This window comes from Mus caroli, chromosome 16 (genome assembly GCF_900094665.2).
Source record: "Mus caroli chromosome 16, CAROLI_EIJ_v1.1, whole genome shotgun sequence".
Taxonomy (NCBI): domain Eukaryota; kingdom Metazoa; phylum Chordata; class Mammalia; order Rodentia; family Muridae; genus Mus; species Mus caroli.
Genome location: NC_034585.1, coordinates 15357137 through 15383030, shown reverse-complemented (window position 1 = coordinate 15383030; position 25894 = coordinate 15357137). Strand labels below are relative to the sequence as shown.

General features: G+C 44.0%; 2 protein-coding genes across 2 annotated transcripts in view; one reads left to right on the top strand and one right to left on the bottom strand.

Annotated features, from left to right (window-relative positions):
• LOC110311252 (protein HIRA) overlaps positions 1-22884 on the bottom strand; it is an 844395-nt gene extending 821511 nt beyond the window's left edge. Inside the window, exons 1-5 of the mRNA XM_021184514.2 lie at positions 22085-22884; positions 5165-5227; positions 3440-3550; positions 2226-2316; positions 547-641 (exon numbers count right to left, since the gene is read on the bottom strand). Of these exons, the coding sequence (XP_021040173.2) occupies positions 547-641; positions 2226-2316; positions 3440-3550; positions 5165-5227; positions 22085-22121 (397 nt within the window). The 5' untranslated portion in view covers positions 22122-22884. The remainder of the gene's footprint in view (positions 1-546; positions 642-2225; positions 2317-3439; positions 3551-5164; positions 5228-22084) is intronic.
• Positions 22885-22965: 81 nt separating this feature from the next.
• Mrpl40 (mitochondrial ribosomal protein L40) overlaps positions 22966-25894 on the top strand; it is a 4644-nt gene continuing 1715 nt past the window's right edge. The window contains exons 1-3 of the mRNA XM_021184513.2: positions 22966-23138; positions 23908-23991; positions 25638-25796. Of these exons, the coding sequence (XP_021040172.1) occupies positions 23086-23138; positions 23908-23991; positions 25638-25796 (296 nt within the window). The 5' untranslated portion in view covers positions 22966-23085. The remainder of the gene's footprint in view (positions 23139-23907; positions 23992-25637; positions 25797-25894) is intronic.

Genomic DNA, 25894 nt, shown 5'->3' with positions numbered 1-25894 from the left:
AGTGGCTTGCTACCAAGCCTGGCAAACTAACTTTGATCCTCAGAACCCACATGGTAGAGCAAGGGGACGGATTCAGGCAAGTGTTATCTCACCTCTACATATTCATGTAGTAGACATGCTCATACACACAAATTAATTTATGTATGATATATATGTATATATGTATGTATGTAAAAAGAATGAATGAAAGAAAGCAAGAAAGAAAGAGAAATTTTCTAGTATGTACCTACAGGCGTGTATCTCAGGAGTAAATCGAATGTGTTTATGATCTAAGGATGAAAGTACTCCTGCAGAATAAGCAACGGAAGGCTGGGAGCTCCATGCTAAACACACACATTTACATGTTTTAACAGTATGTGTTGGTAATTGAATGCAAGTGAAGGCAGGTGAAGGAGCCAGTGACGGAATAAACCTTAAAGGACAAGCGGTGATAGGGAAATCCCAGGTAGTACTTTAAGGACCAAACAGTAGTAAAGGTACATAGAGGTGTTGTTATCTAAGGCAATCAAAAGGGATCCACTCACCCAAACAAAGTAGCCTACTTACCGCCTGAGTGACTCCGGAGGATGGAGACACACCGCCATTGCTCCACATTGGCAAGCTTACCACTGGAACCAAACACAGTGCTGGGCCCAATGTACCTGTGTGAAAGAGGCATGAGATATGCACTGATGGAGTGTTCTAGATACTGTTTAAAGGTGCTCCCTGTGGCACAGCTTATCATAGCAAACAGAAAAAGCAAAACCAGATAGCAGCTAAAAGCACCAGGTTGTTAAACAAAAGATGTGGCAGAAGTGGTAACTTATGATCAATCCATGCACTTGTGAAATAATCCTCAGCCACTACAAATCTTCAACAGGAAAAATTTCAAGACAAAGTGAGAGAAAAGCAGACCACAGGACACCATCTGCATACAGTATGATACCATTTACATGACTTAAAAACTACATGTAACACAGACACTCTACACATGGAATAGAGCAAAGAAATACACACCAGAAAAAAACAAAAGCTTAACCATGGCTTTCTTTAGGTTGTAGGACTATGAGCTATTTTTACATTTCTAAAGTGCATACTAAACATAGTTTGTGTTGGTTATTTAAAGTAGGGTATCATAAATAAATAAATAAATAAAAGCACCCAGGCATGTGATGCACACTGGTAACCTCAGCACTCAGGATGTAGGGACAGACGGATCAGAAGTTCAAGGTCATCCAAGGGTCTGGGCTACATAAGACCCCTGTCTTTTTTAATTAAAAAAGAAGAAGAAGAAGAAGAATATTAACTACATCTTTATTTGAAGACAGGGTCTCACTCACTATATTACCCAGAATAATCTCAAACTCCTGGGTTCAAGCCAGTCCCTCCTGAGTAGCTGGGTCCACAGGTAGGAGCCACTATGCCTAACTCAAAAAAACAAAACAAAACAAAACAAAACAAAACAAAAAAACAATATTTTAAGTCCCTTTATAATGGATTCAATATTCCTGCTTTAAAAAAAATAAGGAAGAAAAACACAAGAGTCATAGGACTGACTCCTTCCAGGTAAATTACATGGAAGATGGCACCATGTCCAGAGCCTCTGCAAACACCCTTTGCTCTTGTAAAGCTATACACTTACCCAGAGAGCTCCTGAGGCAGCCAAGTGAGCACAGAAGATGGCATCACTCAGCTCTCAAAGCTATGCCCCCAGTTACTCTGGCTAAACAATGATGCCAGGTCTGGGACACAGTGTGGCCCGGAGTCACTTGGAAAGCTTATTGTGGGACACAGTATCAGGACCCATTATGCTCAAGGATAAAGAAAAAAATGTTCACAGTTGACCCTTAGTTTACTGCAAGGCAAGGCTGCCACAAAATGAGGCAAGGAAGGTGGGCTCTGGATTCCCAGCCCTGATTCAGATCTTAGTCATTTTGTATGTGAGGGTTTCATGTGAAATGTTATTTGAATAACAAACAAAGGAAGCCACAATGTCAGTGGCTGTAAGGATTAACCCTTCCTTCTCAGCTAAGTACTATGTTCCTACAAGAGGATAGCTGACCTGGTCAGCAGGCAGAATGGAAGCCTCCGAGTCACTTGTCAGGCTTCATCCACTTTTGACCTATGGCAACTTCTTGCTACTTATGAAGTTAGGACTTCTATGCCAGGGTGGGAAAGGTGACTTTGATAAAGACCAGCAAAGAAGCTTCTAAAAATTAAACGTGAAAAAGGAAAATGATGCTTACGTAGCCCGCTTCCACACCATAATCAGTTTGTCATCTCCCCCAGAAGCTAAATACATCCCACTGTTTGACCACCGCACACAGTTCACACATGCTGGGAAGAAAAAAAAATAAGGTGATGAAAATCCAATAGGCATGCCCATTTGCATTATGTAGAATCTGGCAAGAAGTAAAAGGTTTATAAAACTACCTCATCTATGTAAAGCATTCACTGTGTAAGAGCCCCAGAGAGACAGTTCAGTCAGACACTAATCTTCTACTGTAACAAATGACCAGAATAGTCCAAGGGGAAATATGCCCAATCTGAGAACTGTTCTGAATGACACAACAGGAAGCTGATTCCTAGGAACAGCAATAAACTTCATTCGTTCCAAAAGCTTGTCTATTAATGAGATGAAATTATTCTCAAAATAAAACAGGATGTCTTTTCCAGAACTTTCCAAGAAGTTCTAAATAACACATAGCTCTAAATAACCTCAATTACCCAGAGCCATCCCTTTAAATTTAGATTTCCCAAACTCATCAGCATAGGAGACTGACAGATTCTCTGTCTAGTTAAGCTTAGTCCAGCAGAAATCTACCCATGCTTCTTCTAGGTTACAGCCTCCAGGAGCACACACAGCTCAATCTTTAGAGATATGAAATATGATGGACCCTAACAATGTTGAAATTGATACATGGCCCATGAGCAACTTATGCTCTAGACCCAGTGACACTGAGAGGCTTGGAAGAACACACAAAGCAGAGGAAGGAACTAACACCAAACACTAGTAACTGTCAATGGTCACTAAGGCATTACATACAACAGGGAAGGAAAACACGAAATTGTTCCACATTCTAAAAGGTCCTGGCAGAGAGACTCTTACTGACACAGCACCAATCTGAGACATGTGTTGAGCTGTCTCTTATGTACCCTTCCCCAGAACCCTACGGTGTCCAGGTCACTGGTCCCAAAGCCCCATGGAATCAGGCAGTAACGACTCATGAGCAGGAAATCACCAGAGGTACCTGCAGACTGTCCAAAGATGGTTCTGTGGGCGGGCCGAGTCTTCTGCCGAATAACTCACCCAGGTGTGCAGCCAACATCTGTGCCTTCAGACAGCAGGCCGAGGGGAGTTAACGCCGCACGGGGCCTTATCTTTCTAATTACAAACACATGTGCTAACCTTGGGCACTCTGCCAACACGCAAAGCCTGCAAAGGGCCACTCTGTAATACCTAAGTGATTGTCCATCTGGCAAAGCATCTTGGGAATATTTTCATCCTTCTCGTCATCCTCCTGGAGGACTGGAGACATATTCCAGATCACAACCTTCCCAGAATCCTGCCCTGGAATGAAGGAGCAAGAAAAGCTCAATATGCAAGAAGTGAAAACGACATTGATAACAATAACTATAGAAAATGCTCATTTAGTTTCTTAAATCATACTTGACTAGATCTAAGCAGACTTATCTTGAATTACTAATGTAAATGACACAAAAGGTGAGGGAAAAAATAACAGGGACCCAAAAGAGAGCGAATTTAATAGTAGCTGAGGCCAGCCTGTCTTTATAAAAAGAATACTGACTGAACTACAAATTAGGAAGAGACAGAGCCTGTCTGGCCTCTGAGGTCCTCATTCCTATCCAGAACACACAGACTCCTCATCTACAAAACAAAGAGGAAGGAAAGTCACTGTCAGGCCCCTTCAGGTCTGCATGTGCACTGAGGAAAAGAGAAAAGTGCAGTCCCTACCAGGGTTTCCCTCCCCTTCAAGGTGCTGCCTGGATCCGGTGGCTGTTTCCAGAATTGACTGGACGCTTTGAGACCCAAATTTGAAATGTGCCCTGAACACAGGAAAAAGGGCTCATTACCTTCTTATCTGCCCTTTGCAGTCACCTATAGATGGAGATCAACCAAAAGAGGGAATTTAGGAGGGTCATAAATTGATGCCAGCTGTACTGAAAAGTCTATCTATACATTTACTAATTATTTTTTTTTGTTTGCTTGCTTTCCATCACTGTAGTTAACACAAGTCATGAAAAAAAAATGAATGTCTGAAATGGATGTTCCAAAGTAATGACAAAATGATTTAAACCTCTTCTTCAGCCAATATGTAAAAATATTTCCTAATTATCCCTCTTAGACCAGGGGAAAAAACTTTTTCAACCACAACTGCCTTAACCCCTGCCTCTGTGCAAATTGCCTACAGGGCGCCCACCCTGTAGCACCTGGAAGGTGGGGGATGTGGGCTTGAGCAAATGCTACTTCTTATCACTATAAATAAAAGCTTTGTTTTCTGGCATTTAAAAAAAAAAGGAAGTTGTTTTATGTCTTTCCAAACAGAGCTATGTTATCTCAATACCACAGTACATGCTGAATGAAACATACTGATACTATGGATGCTATTTTCAAATGCTCTAGACATTCTTATTTTCTCATTAACACGATCAAATTCCTTTGTCCAGAAAAGTCGCGGTGTAGTCTGTATTCAAATGAAAACACTGACAGAATCCTTGCCTCTCTGTAACTGGACTTTGGTGGGGGGCGGGGGAGGGAGGACACCCTCCTGCCAATTTATATCTAATATCAGGGCTGTACCAATTTCATTCTAGCTTTAGCTTAATAAAAGGCTTTAATTAGAATGATAAGTCAGCTGCACAATATTTCTAAGATCACCCTACAGACCCCAAAAAATGTTCATCTTCAACAAGTCGGACTTCACTTTGTAATCTAGGCTACTTAGAATTTCTATCCACCTGTCTTCCAAGTGGATATGGTCTATGCAACCATATCCAGCCCCAAAAAAAAAAAAAAGTTTGTGATTTAACCTGTTCAAACTGTGCACTTTAAACTTGAGTCAGTCATATTACAAAGCAACAAGTTGTCTCATTACAGCTAACCATGGATCCAAGAGAAGCAGAGTACGGCAACAGGGAAGTGGTATTCACTCTACAAACATACCTTGTCCTCCAGTTGCAAACTTGGTCCCATCAGGGTGAATATCAACTGAAAAAATCGGCTTCCCTAGAAACAAAGAAAAACACATTGAGCTTGGCTTTTATTCACTAGAAAACAATAAGTTTTTATTTTTAAAATATTGATTACTCAAATAACATCTCTAAATTTACATCAAGGACAAAGCATCAGGCTGCAGGTGAAATTACCTGTAAGAATGGGGAGATCTAACAGCTTTAGTTAGTCAAAACTGTTAGACTCTCCAAGCAACATTAAATAGCTGAAAACCCAACAGAGACTAAGTATGTCATCACTGAAAACAAGAGACTACTGCATTGCTGGGTACTTCCTGGGGACCTGAACATATAAAGGCAATAAACTGCAATAAAAGCTCAAGTCACAAGTTCCTGTGAAAGGATCACATCTATATCTGATGACATCTCCCTCAGTGTGAGACTCACTTGGCTGACAGCTTGGAAAGGACTCTCCATCCTTTCTGACTGGCTGGCTGTCATAAGCAGGTCCAATGACGCATTATAGCCAAGGGCCCTCCCTTCTCTTGTTAAGATTTTAGTTCCTGACAATGGTCCTGAAAGTCTATAGTTACACACATGGTGTGTAGCAATTCCAAGATAAAGCACTCAATCTTGGAGGGAAGCGTGGAGCACTCTGAAGGGAGGTAAAACATTCCATACTGAGTGAAGTTCCTTAAAACTAGAAAGTAAACAGCAAAAACCTCAAGAAACCTGAAACCGACTTAACCCTAGCCATAGGACATACTCGCGCCCTTCCTCCCCAAGAGTGTCTAAGCAGTAAAGCCTACTGAGAGACTTTCAGAGCAGCTGAGTTGCCTAGAAAAGGCTAGACCAACTGAGCATGCTGGAAGAGATAGATACTCTCTAGTCTATCAAGCTGCATGCAGGCTGTGTGGTACACTTCAAGTTCCAACTTTCAGGAGCTGTTCACCCATGCTAGGGTGGGCTTTTGGAGATGCAGCTGTCTTTGAGTTACATACTCCTGTATGTAACCCCTCATGCATACTCCTGCAAGTAATCAAAAAAAAAACAAAAAAACCACAATGGCTCACCAAGTTGGACTTTGATGATATCCTTTGGTTGGCCATTGGTTCACACCTCCCCTGGAGTAGTATAGAAAGTCTACTCTCTCGGCATCCCCGGCCTGGACCTCTGTTTACGCGTACACTCAACTACATTCAGTAATCAGTTGCTAAGGGTAAACAGCTAAAGCAGGCTCTTAGAAACAACTAAGGGCCCCTCTGCATCCAGGCTTGGCTGAGGCAATTGGCTTGCAGGGCAGACCAAGTCAGGCAATGAAACCAACACCGAGTAGTTTGTGCAAGGTAATCTAAGGACCCTGGGCCTAGTTGGTATCTGTCCATCTCCCTGGTCTGTTTCCAAGGCCAAAGCAACAAAAGCTGCAGGTGTCATATTAATTGCTACTGAGTTCAAACTATATCATCAGCCTGTGAGTGACAGGTTAGAAGTATGACAGCCAACTAAACATCAGCAACTACTGTTGAAGACAAGGGACAAAACGTCATCAGCTCTAGAATTTCACAAGTGATAAGGTGATTACTTATCACTTATTAGATTACTTATTAGAGCTCCTGGTGTCTACCTGAGGGAAGCTGTAAACCCTGCCAGGGACCCCATGCCATGTGGAAAATCCAGTGCAGGTACCCAAAGGCAGTAATCAATATGGGTCCTTGGTGATGCGCCTTGGCATCATCTTCCAGAGTCTTATCTGTGTGATCAAATCAAGCATAACAGGGAAATATCTTTTCATTCTTACTGGTCACTGGGTGGCAGGTAGTAGGAGAAACATCTGGGCAAGACCACTATGGAACAGGTGTGCCAAATACAGATAGAAACCTTTGGAAAGTTTAGCAATCACTACGTGTTATTCCAAATTAACAATAGCTAACACTTTAGACCCTGTCATCATACAGAGCAGCCTTTGCCTGGTCCCCAAGTCCCTTCAGTGATCTCCAGGCTAATCAAGAGCCAAACTAGTCAACTAGACAAGCAGCTACTTGGTGCCTCTCTCTCTCTCTCTCTCTCTCTCTCTCTCTCTCTCTCTCTCTCTCTCTCTCCTCTCTCTCTCTCTCTCTGTGTGTGTGTGTGTGTGTGTGTATGTGTGTGTGTGTGTATGTACAGACTCAGTCTTCATTTTCTCTGGCATATCTTATCCTTTTATTCCTGGGCTTCAAGAGATAAGTCCCAACACAGCTTACATTCTAGACAGCTCTGAAGAAGACCTGGTAGTGGGTACTTAGAGAGGAGACATGAGAGGGCCTGCAAGTTCATCCCCCTCACACACACACACACACACACATTCTAAACACAGCAGATCTTAATTAGTTTTGTCTTAGTCGTCAAGAAAAGAACCCATGAACTGGCAAGACAACTCACATAAGTATTTTCCACCAAGTCTGACAACCTAAATTCAATCTCTAAAACTCACATGGTGGAAGAAAAAACTTCTACAAGTTGTCCTCTGACCTCCACAGATAACACTGTGGTACAGGAGACCATGCATACAAACACACGTTTAAAAAAAAAAAGAAAAATTAAGAAAAAGAAAAGGATCCAGAAATTACAGTGGCATAAAGGAAGGTACATCCTGAAAGCACAGTGAAGATGAGCAGAAGGCTCTGCCTGGCTCCTTCTTATCACTGCTTCCACTCAGGACCACACTGGCATGCCCATGCTCTCTTTGGCATCACACTTACCCAAAGGCTAAAATACAGGAGAGAAAGAACTAAAAGACAGTAGTTTTCTTGCCCACCCAATCCAAGAATAGTCCTCACAGGAAGGACATTTAGGGCTGTGAGCCCAGCCTCAAGTCATGCAGGTACTTGTTTCCAGTGGCTGTGGCAGCCAGCACTAAACCGACAGTGAGTCCTGCCAGGTACCAAGGAACAGTGGCAAAATTGGCACCAGTAAGTCCTGTGGTATTCAAGACAGAAGACTTCTCCCCCAAATGGTAAGAAGAGCAACAGCCACCTCTATTGGAAAGCTTTCTGGGGATGAAGAGCCAGAGCCATGCGAAGCACACCTCATGAATGCTACCTAGCATCAAGCCTCAGTAGCAGAACATGCTTTTGCGCATCTGATCTGCCCCTCAAATTGGGTAGGGGGGCTCAGCCCAGGCATTTTCTAAATCTTATAGTGTTTCCTGGGATAAATAACTTCTGACATTCCCATTTTACACTAGGAAGACACGAAGGCACACAGAAAGGTTCAGAAAGTTGTCCAGAGCCATACAGCACTCAGCTCGAAAGCCTGAAGCTATTAACACTGTGGTATGGTACCTAGCTAAGCAACATAATCTACCATGGCTGTGAATAGGAAGGAAGCAAAGAAGGGTAGGAGAGTGGGCCAGAGTGTGAATGTGTCCTCGTGACACAATGTAAGCCTTACACCTGCTATACCAGACATATTACTTCAGGCCTGTGGGCTACTTCAGCAGGCTCCAGTAAAATACATCTCCTTAGGCTACTACTCCTATGTGCCTTCTTTGCCTTGAGTTGGGACTGGCCCATTACCTGCTTTAACCAACAAGTTCCTGTGCTAGGCTAAACCTCACAAAGGTTGAGTATCTCAGCTTTTTTGTCTGGAGAAATCTAGTTCCCAGTTCAACTACCATGCTTTGAAGAAGCCTCAGCTGTCCACAGAAAGAGGACTGTTAAGGACACACAGCAGTGAGAATCAAGGCTCTGAGCACAGAGACTGAGTTATTCTAGCTGCATGCTGCTGAAACCATCCCAACAGACTCAGTAAATCTGAGGTTAACTGCAACCTGATGAGCCTTGTCAACAAATGGAATCATAAGCAAGGAATAAAAATGGCTGTTTTGCATCAATAAAACTAGAGGGTAGTATATCACAGAAAGGATATCTAAAAGTGACAATTCATCTACCTTTTGGCTTCAGATAGCTTAGGATAAGTATTTATCAGTTTAAATTTTTTAAAAAAATAGCTGACTTCTGATAGCCCATCAGGGAAGAATATATTTCTGTTCTGTAAGTCTGTGAATTGCAAATTGGCCTTCTTACAAAGCTTGTCAGAACATTTACCTTCAAGCCATTCTTTTTACCCAACAAGTCAACTGCACAGATACCAATCAGAGCTCATGTCCTCATACCATACATTTGAAGCATCCATGGCCTAGAAACTTTCTCACCCAATCTACATTAATAAATATCTACCACCGGGCGTGGCGGCGCATGCCTTTAATCCCAGCACTCAGGAAGCAGAGGCAGGCAGATTTCTGAGTTTGAGGCCAGCCTGGTCTACAAAGGGAGTTCCAGGACAGCCAGGGCTACACAGAGAAACCCTATCTCAAAAAACATATATATATATATATATATATATATATATATATATATATCTACCATGTGTCTAATACAAAAATACACACAGTATGATAGCATAGCCCTACCTATAGGGAGCCCCAGAATTAAAGATAATCATACAGATATCTAAGTAGAAAGATACAGCAATATACAGCTACACAGTTTTAAAAAAAGACAAAACTTCACTTAGCTTGAAGCTTCCTTCTAAAATAACTGAATTAAGTAAAGCTCAACCATGGCGTTGAGGGCAAGTCAGCCAGATGGATAGAGGTAAAATCAGCCAGAGGACACACAGCACTGAATCAAGAAGCAACATGATGTACTGCTCCAGAGTTGGTGAGGTAAGCATGCTCAGATGATGCTCCACCCATGAGCTTAGACTCATTTGAAAGGGACACATTCACATTCTGGCCCAACAAGTGCTGTGTGGAAAAAAAGGGGATCTCAGGGCTCCAAAGGAAGATTAAAAATAAAGACTAGTAACAGGATTAGACTGTAATGTTGCCCTTTTTTGGACTGCCTCTTCGGTCCTGCCTCTGATCTGCTATACAACCTTGACTAATTGTTTAATTTTCCTAAACTCCAGTTTCCCAATCAGCAGAAGTGGTGAGGAGAAGCTTACCTTATACACACCGCTCCTTTTGGACCGGTCAAGATACTGTAACAGTGCTTCTAAAATGCATCTACTTAATTTAACATTTCTCAGACCAGGATACACTTTAATAAAAGGTATGACTGGGTTATCTGACACCACTTTTTCTTCCTAAGTGATACTTGATGCACAACAATTTAGATGAAGTATGGGGTGGACCTACACAGCACTGCCAGTGAAGTGCTAGCTCCCAACTCCCTATCGCCTAGGCCTCTCAGCCCCAGGAAAGACATCACTACAGCCCTTGTCAACAGGAAGGACCATAAAGAAGGTTTCATGAGTGAAGCTAAGCAAACGGTCTTACCAGTTTAGCTGGCTAAAAAACTTTTCCTTTGGCACAGCAAGATAATGATAAATTCCCTACTACCTCCAACTTCAGGCCTTTGTATAGAGACAGACAAAAGATAAGTCAGTATAAACCCTGAACTCTAACAATGTTGGGCAGTATCTTTCCTTCAAATCAACCTGAACCAGAATACTTCCACACACCCTTAATGGGCAATTTGTTCTCCAAGAATTTGCTCTTCAGCCCACACAAGACCCTACTGACTAGCCTGGCACAGATCATACACACCTTTCATCTCAGATTTTGGGAGGAGACAGGTAGCTGTAAATTTGAGACCAGCTGGTCAGCAGTCAGTTGACTAAAACACACATGTAGCTCAGGAGGAAGAGGGCACTTTAACATGTGCAATGCTCTGGGCTCAATCCCCAGTGCCAACAACAAATGTAATAAATCACTGAGCATATCCCCTAGGCTCCTCACTTTATTCCATTATTCTCTATGCCTGTCTATGCCAGCCAAGCCCATACCGCTCTGTTTTATTTCCATCAAAAAGTATGAGACTGCCAACTTTATTCTTTTAAAGTTATTTTATTAAGATATCCTTAGGGCTGGAAGGTGGTGGAGCTCACCTTTAATTCCAGCACTTAGGAGGCAGAGGCAGGCAGATCTCTGAGTTCGAGGCCAAAACAAAACAAAGAAAGAAAAAGAAGAAAAAAGGAAATCCTTAAAATTCTTTCAGAACTTTTAGAAATGGCTCTTTCTCCTAGCAGAAAACACTCAAAGTTTTAATAAGAAATTAGACTAAAGTAGTTTTGGGTAGTTTTTTTGTTTGGTTGATTGGGGGTGGGTGGGTTGGTTGGTTGGTTGGTTAGCAGGGTCTCACTATGTAGCTCAGGTGGGTCTGAAACTTTGTAAAGTAGTCTGGCCTTGAACCACAGAGCTCTGCCTGCCTCTGTGTCCTGGGTGCAAGAATTATAGTTGCACTACCACTCCTAGCTTATCATCACTTAATTCTAAATGTATCAGTTATTTATTGAGCCAAGCTCTATTGGGCAATTCCTGAGGTAAAGTGCAATGAGTGAAGGCCTTAAACTTACCCAAAGTCCAATTCCCAGGACATTTACACCATGTTTTCAGTCTAATCTTCCCAGTAAGCTAGATATGATAGTGTGAACTTACAGTTCTGAAAAAGTGATGGAGAATGAGCTGTATGCTATAAAGGTAGACTCCTTAAAACTCGGGAAGTGTCGGGCGTGGTGACACACGCCTTTAATTCCAGCACTTGAAAGGCAGAGGCAGGCGGATTTCTGAGTTTGAGGCCAGCCTGGTCTGCAAAGTGAGTTCCAGGACAGCCAGGGCTACACAGAGAAACCCTGTCTCGAAAAANAAAAAAAAAAAAAAAAAGAAAACTCAGGAAGTAAAAATGTCTAAGTTTCAGCAAGTCCCTGAAACCAATCAACTGAAAGGTAAGAAATGCCGTGAGTTAGCTCCTAGGTTCCGGCTTTTGAGAGCTGGCACTCACCTAGCACAGGCTTCTGAAAACTAAGCAGTCTTTCAGTTATTTCTGCTCCGAATATGTAACCCTTCATCTATACCCCTTTAAGTAGCACCAATAAACTCACTGACTTACCAAGGTGGACTCTGGTGGAACACCTACTGTGGTCTGTTGCTGATTCCCTAGCTGGGGTAAGTAGATAATTTGTTCACTTCTCCAGGGAATAGTGTCAAACAGCCACATGATAGAAGAGAACTCAATCCAACAAGTTGTCCTCTGACCTTCAATGTACCCCATGGTAAACATACATACACACCCCTACCCACAAAAATGTAATAAGAATAAAACTAATATACAAAAACAACAAATTGGGCCTCATTAAAAATGTGTGTATGTGCATCAAGGGATGAAGGAAAAGACATGAGAAGCATTTGAAATGATATAAGAGACTGATATCCAAAATGTATAGAGAAATCCTAAAACTAAACAAAAACCTCAAAAAAAAAAAAAATGGACACGGGAAGGTTGGAAAGGTAGTTCAGTCCTTAAGAGCACTGGCTGCTCTTCCAGGGACCCAGGTTCAATTCTCAGCACCCACATGGCAGGTCCCAACTGTCTATAACTCTAGTTTCAGGGAATCTGACACCTTCTGGTTTCTGTGGGCAGCAGGTGCACATGTGGCGCACAAACATACATGTAAGCAAACAACCATATACACAGAAATAAGAATTAAAACATTTAAAACAAAACAACAACAACAACAAATGGACAGACACTCAAAGAGATGGTTCAGTGGTTAAGAGCACTTGCTGTTCTTTGAGAGAACTTGAATTCAATTCTCACCACCCATGTCAGGCAACTCATAACCAACAGTAAGTGCACCCCGGAGGTCTTCATCCACACACCTACCTTCATGCAGACATATGCCTACACATAATTTAAAAACAAACTTTTTAAAAATTAAATAATAAGGTCAGGCAGTGGTGGCACACACCTTTAATTCCAGCACTCGGGAGGCAGAGGCAGGCAGATTTCTGAGTTCGAGGCCAGCCTGGTCTACAGAGTGAGCTCCAGGACAGCCAGAACTACACAGAGAAACCCTGTCTCGAAAATAAATAAATAAATAAATAACACAGGACTTAAGTACACATTTTTCCTATGAAAACATGAATAACCAGGAAGCAATGAAAAGATTCTTTCTCTTCAATCCTGAAATCCAAATCACATCACTTTAGTCAAATGAGGGTTACTAGCCAGCAAACTATGAAATGACAAATATTGGCAAGAATATGGAGAAAATCGAAACTTTATTGGGATCTCAAAATGTAAAACATGGTATCACCATGACATGAAAGTTTGAGAGCTAATTAGAAATAGAATATTATGATCCAGCAATTCTACTTCTGAGAACCTACTAAATTATGCTGAATGAGTCTTGAGAAAAAGCCAGCCTGAGTTATAAAGCAAGACTCAGTCCCAAAACACAAAGGGGAGTGCTGGAGCAATGGCTCAGCAGTTAAGAGCATTAGCTGCTCTTCTAGAGGACTGAAGTTTAGTTCCCAGCACCCACATGGTGGCTCACAGGCATCTATAATTCCAGCCTAGAGAATCCAACGCATGGGACTACAAAGGCATTAACCCCTCAGTCTAATTTAGAACCATTCAGCTCCATACACACCCACATGAAGCCATCTGTAATTTATCAGAGCCATTACCACCTCAATCAGATCTAATCATCTCTGGCCTGGATCACCATAACAGCTTCTTGAGTCCCCCAGCTCCTACTTCCTCCTGTTTTGGAATAGCTATTTCCTTCTCACAAGGCAATTTGTGGCTCTTGCTCCACCTCCACTCTAGTTCATCATCTATCTGCACCACTTCTCAAATTCATACTGGGCTACTCCCAAAAGTACCCCCTCCCCCAATAATCCTCCTGTGTCCAAAACTCGCAAGTAGGCAACTTTTGTAGCAAAGTATATGTTCAGGCTTCCCAAAGCATGTTTTATTTACAACTGTCCTACTCTAGGAGGTTACAGTCACACACACACTATAAATTTCCCCCCAGAAACATGGGAGGCAGGAGGATCTCTTGAATTTACAAAGTTCAAGATCAGCCTTAGTATAAGACCAAGACCTTGTCTCAAAACAAATAAAAACTCAATTAGCCTAAAGAAAATAATTGAGATTCTCCTATACCTATCTCTCCATAGTACTGCTTAGTCTCTGTCGGTTGTTCCTGTCCATATTGACCTACCTGCTCTCTGTTGATGGTTCCTGCTCAGGATGTTTCTTTGCTTTCTGGCCTTACATACAGTGCTGTTGTCCTTGCCATTTTCACACTACAACATATTTGCTATCATCAAACTTGCCAGGCACACACACAATGGTGCCTTTCCATCCTTCTCCCAGTTGTCACTTGCTAAGCAATTACTCTGGAAGCTTTCCCACTACATCACCTCTTTCCTGTGAACAAGATACCCACTCCAGCTCTCTAGATGGATGGCTTCAGTCTGGGGAGCTGTTTAGTTTCATACTGTTTCTAGCTTTTAGCTCAGACCCTGGCACATAGCTAGCCCTTGGTATTTTTCAAAAGGGTAGATTTATTATATTCTCTGCAAGATGGTCTTTTGGAAAGTGCCATCGTCCTGAAGTCTGCTCCAACAAAGATCTATCCTCGGTCCTCAAAGGAGACTTGCTGCCCCTTTTGTCTACCCCCCATACATGCTGTTTTCAGGGCAACCTTCCTATAAGCTTAGTCTGTCTTATGTTGGCTAATACATCAAGCAGATATTAGTTTCTTTTTGTTGTGGAAGGGGTGTTTGTCAGTTCCTTCCTATCTGTTCTATTTATTCTATTCCCCTTCTTAAAAATAGAAAAATAGAAGCCCTTGGGCCTGAGGATGTTCAATGCCCCAGTGAAGGGGAATGTGGGGGAGGGAAGACGGAAGTGGGTGGGTGGGTGGGGGAGCAAGGGGGAGGGGATGTGATAGGTTTTCTTTCCAGGGAGACCTGGAGAGGTGAAAACATTTGAAATGTAAATAAAGAAAATATCCAATTAAAAAAAAAGGAAAAGAATTGGAAAGAAAGAAAGAAAGAAAGAAAGAAAGAAAGAAAGAAAGAAAGAAAGAAAGAAAGAAAAGAAAAAAATTGAAAGCTACAAGGATATGACCCAGCTTCAGGGTTTTTAAACTGTGGGTCACAACCCCGTGTGTGACAGCAACAAAAAGATCAGCAACAATAAAGAGTTTCTGATGGCACAATGGCTCAAAACCAACCCTGTAGTGATTCTGCATGTTTCTGGCAGTTCCTGCCTGTGTTGCACTGTACAACTTCACTAAACATACAACATGCATACTTTTCACTGCACATGCAATAGTGCAAAGCAGCACTGCTTGAAACATCTCAGCGCACACTCAAAGATTACTCAGTTATGAACCACAGTGCTTTTACTGTGCAGACAGTTTCTGGCTTATAGAAACATACTGGTTTGGACTGTGTTGTATTAGAATGCTTGACTTTAAAGTTGTTATTTGAGTTTCTAATTTCAGTTTCACAAGAAACAATTCAAGCAGTTTTGGCTTGGCATTAATATAGTATTTCCAACAATTCCTAAAATGTCCTTAAACATACTTTTGCACTATGTATTTTGCAGTATGTATTTATAGAACGTAGTTTTCAGCACTGGCAATTATAAAATCAAAACAACAACTCTAAAAAGTCTAAGATTCTTTACACAATATCAACTATTCAGCTGATTCAATTCTTCATGTAAAAATAAACATAACCAGCCAGGCATGGTGCCGCATGCCTTTAATCCCAGCACTTGGGAGGCAGAGGCAGGTGGATTTCTGAGTTGGAGGACAGCCTGGTCTACAGAGTGAGTTCCAGGACAGCCAGGGCGATACAGAGAAACCCTGTCACGAAAAAACCAAAAAAATAAAGAAATAAAAAAATAAACATAACCATCTCAGAATGTAAATTCGCTTGTCTTCAATAAATGGAAAAATTATTTATCGTAAGATTGTTTGAAAATAAAATTTATTATCAGTAAATGTTATATATTTATATAGCCAAAATCACATTTAAAAAGATTTCTGGGTATAAAGTAGTCAAAAGTGGAAAAGTTGCCAAGTATAGTGTGCCAAGCGGCACACACCTTTGTTTCCAGCACTTGAAGGCAAAGGCAGGCAGATCTCTAGAGTTTGAGGCCAGCCTGGTCTACAGAATGAGTTCTAGGACAACCAAGACTACACAGAGAAACCCAGGCTAGGAAAAAAAAAAAAAAAAAAGTTATCCTGTGCCTGTAACTCGGGCCCCCCAACATACACAGACAGACACACACAGAGACACTCAAATTCATCAAATTTAAGAAGCCCTGATAATGTTTCTTATTAAAGAAATCTCCAGCAGATTCCACCAGAAAATCTGATCTGTAAGAAGACATAGCTAGGACAAACAAGAAGCAAGTCAAGGGTAGTGTTACCTACGCACCAGGTACCCTTTATCTCCTCTTCTGTACAAACAGGTGTTCACTCAGTAGTTAGTATATTCCAGGCACCATTCTCTCTTTGAGAATAAGGTACTAGCAAAGACAAAGCCTCTGTCTTTAGGAGATACCTTTCTGTAGACAGGTTCTAGTGGGATTCCAATTTTACTTTACTAAAGTATCTATTCTCAAGCCTGGCATGGTGGCACACGCCTTTAATCCTAGCACTCGGGAGGCAGAGGCAGGCAGATTTCTGAGTTCGAGGCCAGCCTGGACAGCCAGGGCTACACAGAGAAACCCTGTCTTGGGGGGGGGNTTCTCATTCATATAAGCCAGTAGGCAACAGTAACCAGTGCAGGAGAAGGCATATAACCCAGATGATTCAATCAGGCTAACAGGGGAGACTCAAGTCCCAAGGCTGGAGTACAGGTCCCTCTTTCGTGTTCCTCCCAGAAAGCAGGGCTTTGATTCCCCCATGACCAGAAAATTCTCAAAAACCAAATACCAGAAGTTTCTCCAAGCAACTCAAATGAAATATACTAGATCAGACATTCCAAGGTACCAATCTCCAAGCATAATAATACTTGTTATTCCAAGTGTCAAGCGGTTTGCGAAAGGTGTCCTTCTGAAGAAGAGAATGGTCCTCCTCAAGCTCTCCAGGAGGACAGAGGTGGTCAGAGGCAACTGAGACCACTATTTGTCAAGTTAGAAATTCCCAAGCTAGTCTAGGTATGATTACCACCTAATGTCCTTCACAGCTTGTAGCATCTTGGAGAGGACCACAAACTCAGCCTTGACAGTTTCCAGCAGCAAACTGTGCTACCACAGATGTTCTCCTGATCCAGGTCACATAGAATCTTAAGAGTGGTTCACTAGCTCACAGGAAAGTCCTGAATACATCTTCTTCTGGGTATACTAATGTAATTTAGCAACTTAAAGAGCTGAAAACCCTCTATCCTCCTCTCTTGTCATCCTCACTGTGAGCCTGTCCTTTCATTACAAACTGGCTGCCACATTCAAACCCAGTTTAGTCTTGCAGAAGAAACTGGACCCAGAAGCCCCCAGCAAATATCTTGCTAGGTAGAGGTAGTATTACATCGGCAGTAATTTAAAAACTCCTTGGCACTCACATGCAGACCAGGTTAGGAGCATCAGCACACATGCCCCTACCAAGAGATTGCCTACAGAAAAAGGTGGACAGAAAACCAAAGAAACCCTGGAATTCTGCTAGCAAAAAGGGCAGGCAACCCAAAGGATCAGCAGCACCTTTTCCTGATATTTAACAGCCTCACCCAGTCCTCTGGGTACAGTTGCTGATCTTGCCAAGATCATAAAATGTGTTTGCCTCAATTCTTAGACCCCAAGTCTTAGTCCAGATTTGTCACTTGCTAGGCCTCTCTTAGTCTATAACCAAATACTAAAGTAATTAGGTTACACTAGCAATATCTGGGTAAACAAATCTGGGTCAATGAAGACAGAGCTCATATCCCTTCTATGGATACCCACAAGACCCAAGATTGAGACAATAACACCAGGCCCTCCACTTGGCTTCACTGGTCAGAGCCAGGGACTGCACAAGTGTGCCTCCCAGCTGTATAACATGAATCTCCTCATAAGCTGAAAGTGTATGTTCAACCACTTACTAAGTTAAAATTCTAAAATGAAAAAAAAAAAAATGTGTGTATGTGATATATGGGACAGGATCTCAATCTATAGCCCAGCTGGCCTCAAACTCACTGTAGTCATTCTGCCTCTTGGGTTCTGGGTTTACAGTCATGGACCATCATGGACAGCTGATTGATTAAATGTTGGGGGTCGGGGGTTGGTAAACTGACCTGAATCTGTCTCTGGCACCTACACAAAAGCCAGGTGTCACACCACACCAGTAATCCCAGCACTTGGGATGCAAAAGACAGGAGTGTCTTGAGGGATCCCTGGCCAGTCAATGAATTCCAGGTTCAGTAAGAAACACTGTTTCAAAAAGGGAGAGGGCAACAGGAGAAACTTGGCATTCATCTCTGGCACACGTGAACACAGGCATAAACATAGAAATAATGAGCAAACAGACAAATATGTAAATGTCTGAGAGAATTCCACTAGGAGCTCAGGAGATAGCTCAGTGAGTAAAGAGAGTATGCAACACAAACATGAGAACCTACTAATGCCCAGCACCCATATAAAAACCCAACCTCTAACTCCAGCTTGAGTGAGATGGGCAAGAAGGGAATCACTTCCTGATTGCCAGGGTAGATCTGTCTCAGGGATATACAGAACAGAACAATGATGAAGCAGAGCACTTGCAAACCTCTCCTGGTCTCCAAATGTGTGTAGGCATACATGTGTACATACACTACACACACACACACACACACACAAGAAAACAGCACTGCCCATCTCTCATCTGTATTCTTTCTCCAGCACACTTATAAACTCAAAAAATGACATAAATCTACACTTCCTGCATGTAATGGCCAAGTCCCACTAGTTCTTCCTTTATCTACAGTGCTTCCTCCTCCTTCTCATCTCTGCCACCACCTTTCCTCACTGTCTTAGCACATCTTACCAAGATCCGGAGTCCACATTCTAAGTCCAAGGACTTCCTAAAACACATTTTAGGTGTCCAAACCCCTCAGAAACTTCAATGCACCCCCCCCCCAAAGACCCAAAAAGGAAAGTTCAAGTCCCCGCAAGGTGTTCATGATTCCATCCATCCCTCAGCCACATTCTCCTCCTCTCCTTCCTCAGCTTACCTTATGCAGCATTCACTATGTCTCCAAATGGAATGCTTGAGCCTTTTGATCCTGACTGTCCAAGAACACCATCTGTTATTAACATTCTCTGCAGAGACACATCTACACTTGGAGATAAGCCCTTTTTAGTTCTATCTTTCTGCCTCAGCCGGCCCCAAGTACCATAACTATAGGTGTATACCACCATAAGTAGAACTCAGGATATAACCTTACTTAGCAGTGAAACTAATTTTGGCCATGATTAAAGTAAATGTGTACGACCAGGTATGATGGTACATGCCTTTAATCTCTGCAACTGAAAGACAGAGGCAGGAGGATCTCTGTGAGTTCCAGGCCAGCATGGTGTACTGGGAGAGTTCCAAGAAAACCAGGGCTAGACAGTGAGATCTTGTCTCAAAAAGTAAATAAGTAAAATATAGTCAATAAGATTACATCTTATAGGCCAGGCGTGGTGGCGCACACCTTTAATCCCAGCACTTGGGAGGCAGAGGCAGGTGGATTTCTGAGTTCAAGGCCAGCCTGGTCTAGAGTGAGGTCCAGGACAGCCAGGACTACACAGAGAAACCCTATCTCGAAAAAAAACAAACAAACAAAAATGCTGATAACCAGAACATTTCAGCTGGAGATGATATGGCCCATCAATGAGCATCAGCAATATCCAGATATTTTTGGTTGAGGTAAATGGACAGTTATGGTGGTAGATACTGCTGACATCTAAGTAAAGATCACACAATACACAGGACAGCCCCTAAAACAGTTGTCACTAAAAATGGCAATCATGCTGGGGCTGAGATATCCTTTCTGAGAGGTTTCTCTAGTCCTGGGCCAAAATATGAAGACCAACAAACACCTCTCTTTCTGCTTTTAACTCTTCTAGCTGCCTACCTTGCCCTGTTCTCTTTTCCTCCCCTCTCTGAACTCTCAGACCCCAAGTGTTCATGCTGTATAAGGAGACAGGAAATGCAACTGCTGAGTGAGAAAGCCAGGAAGTACCATCCCCTCCAGGGCAGTAGGGCTTCTATTTATTCATCCAAAGGAAACTTGATTCTACCAGCTACTACTGTTCAGGATCTGGCTAGGAAGCAACTCCCCACTACTCACTACCATCATCTTTAAAGGCATGCTTGGTAGTGAGTGACATGTAATAACACCATCTCCAAGATAACGGCAATATAGAGAAAGAGGGTGCCTTTAGATTAAAAAAAAAAAAAAGAAGAAGTTTGCTTAAGTCTCAACATCTTTTATCATGAATAATCATCACTTAGATTTTTTTTACTTAAAAAACTTTCATGCCAGGCGATGGTGGCGCATGCCTTTAATCCTAGCACCCAGGAGGCAGAGGCAGGCGGATCTGAGTTCGCGCTACAGAGTGAGTTCCAGGACAGCCAGGGCTATACAGAAAAACCCTGTCTCAAAAAAAAACAAAAAAACAAAAACAAAAAATTTTTTTTCATACAGTATGTTTCTATCATACTCTTTCCCCTCCCCATCACCTAGATTTCAAATGAACTTTTTGAACTTTCTTGCCTCCAAATTTGTGTGTGTGCGTGTGTGTGTTTCGAGACAGGGTTTCTCTGTGTAGCCCTGGCTGTCCTGGAACTCACTCTGTAAACCAGGCTGGCCTCGAACTCAGAGATCCGCCTGCCTCTGCCTCTGCCTCTGCCTCTGCCTCCTGAGTGCTGGGATTAAAGGTGTGCTCCACCACTGCTCGGACTGGGCTCCAAACTTTAAAATCTGTTCTTAGCTGAACTTCAGAATCATACTGTGAAATGTAGAGAGCATGTTGTACCCAGTCTACGGTTCTTCCTTGTGAACGCCCCCTCCCCTTCCAAAAAAAAAAAAAAAAAAAAAGTTCGGCTGTGAATAAAAAGCACTCAGGACCAAAATTTTTTTTTAATTTGGCCACGTGGATTTTTAAAAAGAGAAAAAATGCATCTACTCGCCTTCTTTTACGCGGGCGTGCGCGCACATACACACACACACAAACACACACACAACTGTAGCTCCCTCTAGATGCAATACAAAGTAGAAAGGAGGAAAGACCCTTCCTCTTTCAGCAGAGCTTGGCTGCTTCCTAGCGCGTCCTTCGGGTCCTTCCAAAGATTCAAGTACTAGCTGGGGGGAAAGGCTCTAGCTCTTCCTCACTCGCTCGACAGAGAGCAAACCACCTCCTGCAGTAGTTCTCGACAAAACTGGATGCCACCGGCTGCTTTGTACCAACCATCTCCACCAAGGTGTAGGAATCTGCTTTTTGAAGTCACTATCACGGATCCAAAGTCGCTTGTCTCCTGTGCACCACTGGCCCCAATCTTAGTCATCTGAAGCCCAGATCCTTACATTAAACGTCGTTCTTTCGTGGTCCTCCGGGGGACCTGAGCCCAGGCCCTTCCCATTCCAGGATCGCAATAGCCCGAGTGGGGGCACTGTCACAAGCTCCAGGCCTCAGAAAAGGCAATACAGCCAGTAAGTATCTCATGCAGATTCACCGAGCCGCTGAAAGGCCACAAGGGGGATGTCGCCCCAGTTTCATACTCACAACCATCTGAGCACATACTGGATGGTGAAGCCGGGTGGCAGCACCAGGTCGGTACCCAAGCTGGCTCACAGGAGCCAGGCATCCCAGATTAAGGGTGGGCGGCGCAGGACACAGCGCCATTGCCTGAGGCAAAGGCGGACTTCGCTGCAACCAGCCCGAAGCACGTGCCCGTGCTCGCCGGTGTCCCAGAGCCGGGGACAAAGTCTGCTCCTGCCCGTTCTGCAGCTCCAGCACCCGGCGCCAGTGTCTGGACAAGGTGGGCAGGACTTGAGCACCGCCGCAAGCCAATTCCAGACCCCACCCCGATGCAGGTTCGGCCGCCCACGACTCCTGCGTGCACTCACCATTGTGGTTGACCCAGGTTGGCTTCAAGAGCTTCATTGTTCGGCCGCTGCCGGGCTGAAGCCAGAGCCGTGTCCCTCAGCACGCCTGGGCCATGGAGCCGCTGCAGCTTCCTCCCGCGCCGCCCGCCCTCCGGCCGCCGCCCACCCTTGCCCTCAGCGCCGCCGCGCCATCGCCGGCCCGCGCCCCCAGCCGCCGCCACAGCCGCCTCCTGCGCTCGGCCGCCGCCGCCGCCGCCACAGCCGCATCCCCTGCGCCGCTCCTCCTCCGGCGGCTCCCGGGCAACGCCGGAAGTCACGGCGCGCACCTGCCAAATCGCCCCGGCGGGAAACCGCTCCCTACGCGGACCGGGCCGCCTCGGTTCTTCGGTAGACAGGGGGGAGGACGGGGATACTCCCCCGCTGGCACTGATGTGGTCGCTGATGAGGGTCGGTGTGAGCAGGCTGGCAAAGCCTTGAGATCCCGCCCGGCGATGCAGAGCCAGGATGGTGTGCAGATCTCTAGTTCTACCTCCGCGGCTCCGAGTCCAGCTTAGTAACTAGCTTCCGCCATCCATCAATTCGCGCTATTGGGCATCTCGCGAGCGCCAGCCGGGCGGGCGCCAGCATGCATCTAGTGGCAGACAGCAGCGGGCCCTGGGCTCGATTGCATGCATAAAAGAACTAGGCTGGTGAAGGATAGGGGGCCAGACGGGCGCATTTATTAGAAGAGCGGGGCGTTTTCATAGATGTAAACACATAGGCCAGGCGGAGCAGAGAGCAGCAAGAGAGCACCGCAGCATCCACAGGAGGCGGGACGCCCGCAAAAGGGCGCGGCGAAGCCAGCGGCGCTTGCCTGGGGCGGGGCTGCGTCGGGGGCGGGGCCAGCTGCGGGCCCGCCTCTCGGAATCCCAGACCCGGGAGTTCCGGGGCCGAGGCCTGTCAGACCCGACCCGGTATCTCAGGTCGGACCGCCCAGGGGCGTGCTCCCGGAAACTGCCCGCCCGCGGGTGGCGTGAAAAGCTATGGCTACCGGGGTGATGCTGTGTGCTGCGCGGGCTCTGCGGCCTCGGAGCTGGTGAGTGTAGCCGCGGGTGGCAGAATGCCCAGGGCGCGTGCGCGGGCTTTGCCCCTTAGCTGCTCGCTAGTGCTCGCAGATTATTTCTGGGTATGAGCCTACCGCTTCTGTTGCGGATGAAAATCCGAACTGGAATTTGCCTAACAAGTGTGAAGCCTAAATCGTGCTTAAGTGGTGGCCTACTCCTGCAACCCCAGCACTATGGAGGTGGAGGCTAGGTCAGAAAGTCAAGGTCGTAACAGCTGCATACAAACCCTGGCTATATTACACCCCATCTTAAAAAGGAAGAAAAAGACGCCGGGCGTGGTGGAGCACGTCTTTAATCCCAGCATTTGGGAGGCAAAGGCAGGCGGATTTCTAAATTCGAGGTCAGCCCAGTCTGCAAAGGGAGTTCCAGGACAGCCAGGGCTTTACAGAGAAACTCTGCCACAAAAAAAAAAAAAAAAAAAAAAAAAAAAAAAAAAAAAAAAAAAAAAAGAAAATCCTGCCAGAGCAAGTAAAGACTCTGCCCCAGTGAGAAACGGAGTTCTGTAAATTCCTCACTTTGACCTTGCTGGCCTAATACAAATGAACTAGATAGACATGGTGGAGCAGCTGAGGCAAGAGAATTGTCTCAAGTTGCAGGATAGCCCGAATTAGGGAGACTTTTGTCTGAAAAAAATGCAAAATAGATACTTACAAACATCCTCCGGGTTTTAGGAAGACCTTTAGTTATGTGTATGTGCCTTCTCTTTCCCCAGATCTTTATACATACCCTTCTCTCCTTCAGGATCCCTGGAACCTGCCAGGCACAGGTCAGACACACCCACCAGAGAGCTTCCTTACTGGCCTTCTGGGATCTCATCCCCATGAGGTAAAATCCAACATGACCCTTAGCTCTTGGGGTATGAGAAACACGTGTATACATATGACCAAAACAAAGCAAGAGTGCCCAACCTTGGGTTAGCAAGCAGATTTCAGTCTGTCGAACTAATAGTTAAATTTAAGTGGAAGCCTCTGTCCTTTCAACAAGCTCTGTACTATGATACCATATATGTATTGCTACTTGAGTAGTTTAAATAAGTAGCAGCTAGATTTAAGGAGTCTTGTGTGTTTCAAAGGGCATATCTTAACTTCTGTATTTCCATAGGCCTTGCTCTTCCCTGCTCATTCTGACTCACTGAGTGGAAGAAAGGTTCAAAGACTAATAATAGTTACTCTAGGAACTTTGGATGCTTTCTTGGGGCTTTATTTAGTTTATTGCTAAAAGGTTTGCTTTAAGGGTTTTTTTTTTTTTTTTTTAATGTGTATGTGCCTGACATATGTATACACATGTGTTTGGGGTGCCCAAAGCCAGTCAGGGGTTATAGCTTTCCTAGTTACAAGTAGTCGTGAGCCCCTGATGTGGGTTCTGGGAACCAAACTCCAGAGTTTAAGATCTGCAAGCATTCCTTGTAACTCCTAAGTCATCTCTCCAGCTTCAGATTTGATTATTCCTAATGCCACATTTAGCCTGGGACGTGTGTTCCTAAAAGTAAATCAGATACTTGCCAAAGCTTTAGGACATGGCTAATTTTTTAATGTGTTATGTCTGCGTGCATGGGCATGCATTACATGCCTGGTGCCCACAAAGGCCAGAAGAGGGTCCCAGATCCCTTGGAACCAGAATCAATGATGGTTGTAAGCTGCCATGTGAGTGCTGGGGACAAAACCTAGATCCTCTGCAAGAGCAACAAGTGTTCTTAACCACTGAGCCATCTCAACACCCCAGAAACTGATTTAAAAAAAAAAAAATCTGGCAGTCTCTTTTAGTCTTGAAGCATTTTGTAAATCACAAATTCCTTTAAAATGTGAATGAGCTTTTAATCCATTAGTTCAGCAAGTTCACTTCTCAGAGCAGCTTTAAGATACACCTGAATCACAGACTGACACTTCCAAGCTAAGAATGTAGCTTGGTTTGTTGGATCCTTGCCTAGCATGCACAAAGCCTTAAGTTAATCCCCAGCACCATAATACTGGGAGTAGTAGAAAATAACTAGGCTGGAAGTCTGGAGGTAGAGGCAGTAGGATCAGAGTTCAAGGACATCCTTGACACAACATAGCCAGTTAAAGGCAAGCCAGGACTGTGTAAGAATAAAAGTAAAAGAAAAAAGAAAAAAAAAAAGTTGGGCGGTGGTTGCACACCCCTTTAATCTCAACACTTGGGAGGCAGAGACAGTTTGAAGCCAGCCTGGTCTACAGAGTGAGTTCAGGACAGCCAGGGCTATACAGAAAAACCCTGTCTCAGAACCACCCACTCACCCCACCCCACCCCCCAACAAAAAGAAAGAATCAACACTTCCTCTTAGTAGATCTGTCCTTCCTGGAATTGATAGGACCCATACAGTCCTCGGGAAGACAGTGGACTAAGCTCATGGAGTTAGGATTGTGGACAGCTTTCTTGTTAGCATATAGCACAAGTATGAGATACTTTATTTAGCATCCTATCTATCCTGAGGTTGAATGCTTGTACCCACCTAGAGCAGAACCTCTGCGAAAGAAGAAGAAGGTAGACCCCAGAAAGGATCAAGCAGCAAAGGATCGCTTGAAAAAGAGGATCCGAAAACTGGAAAAAGCCACCCAAGAACTGATTCCTATTGAAGATTTTATTACCCCTGTGAGGTTCTTGGATAAATCAAGGTAAGAGTTCTCCTCTGGGAGACATCTTTTTTTTTTTTTTTTTTTTTTTTTTTTTTTTTTGTTTCTGAATTCTGGTTCTCTTTTTGGAGCAATGGGTG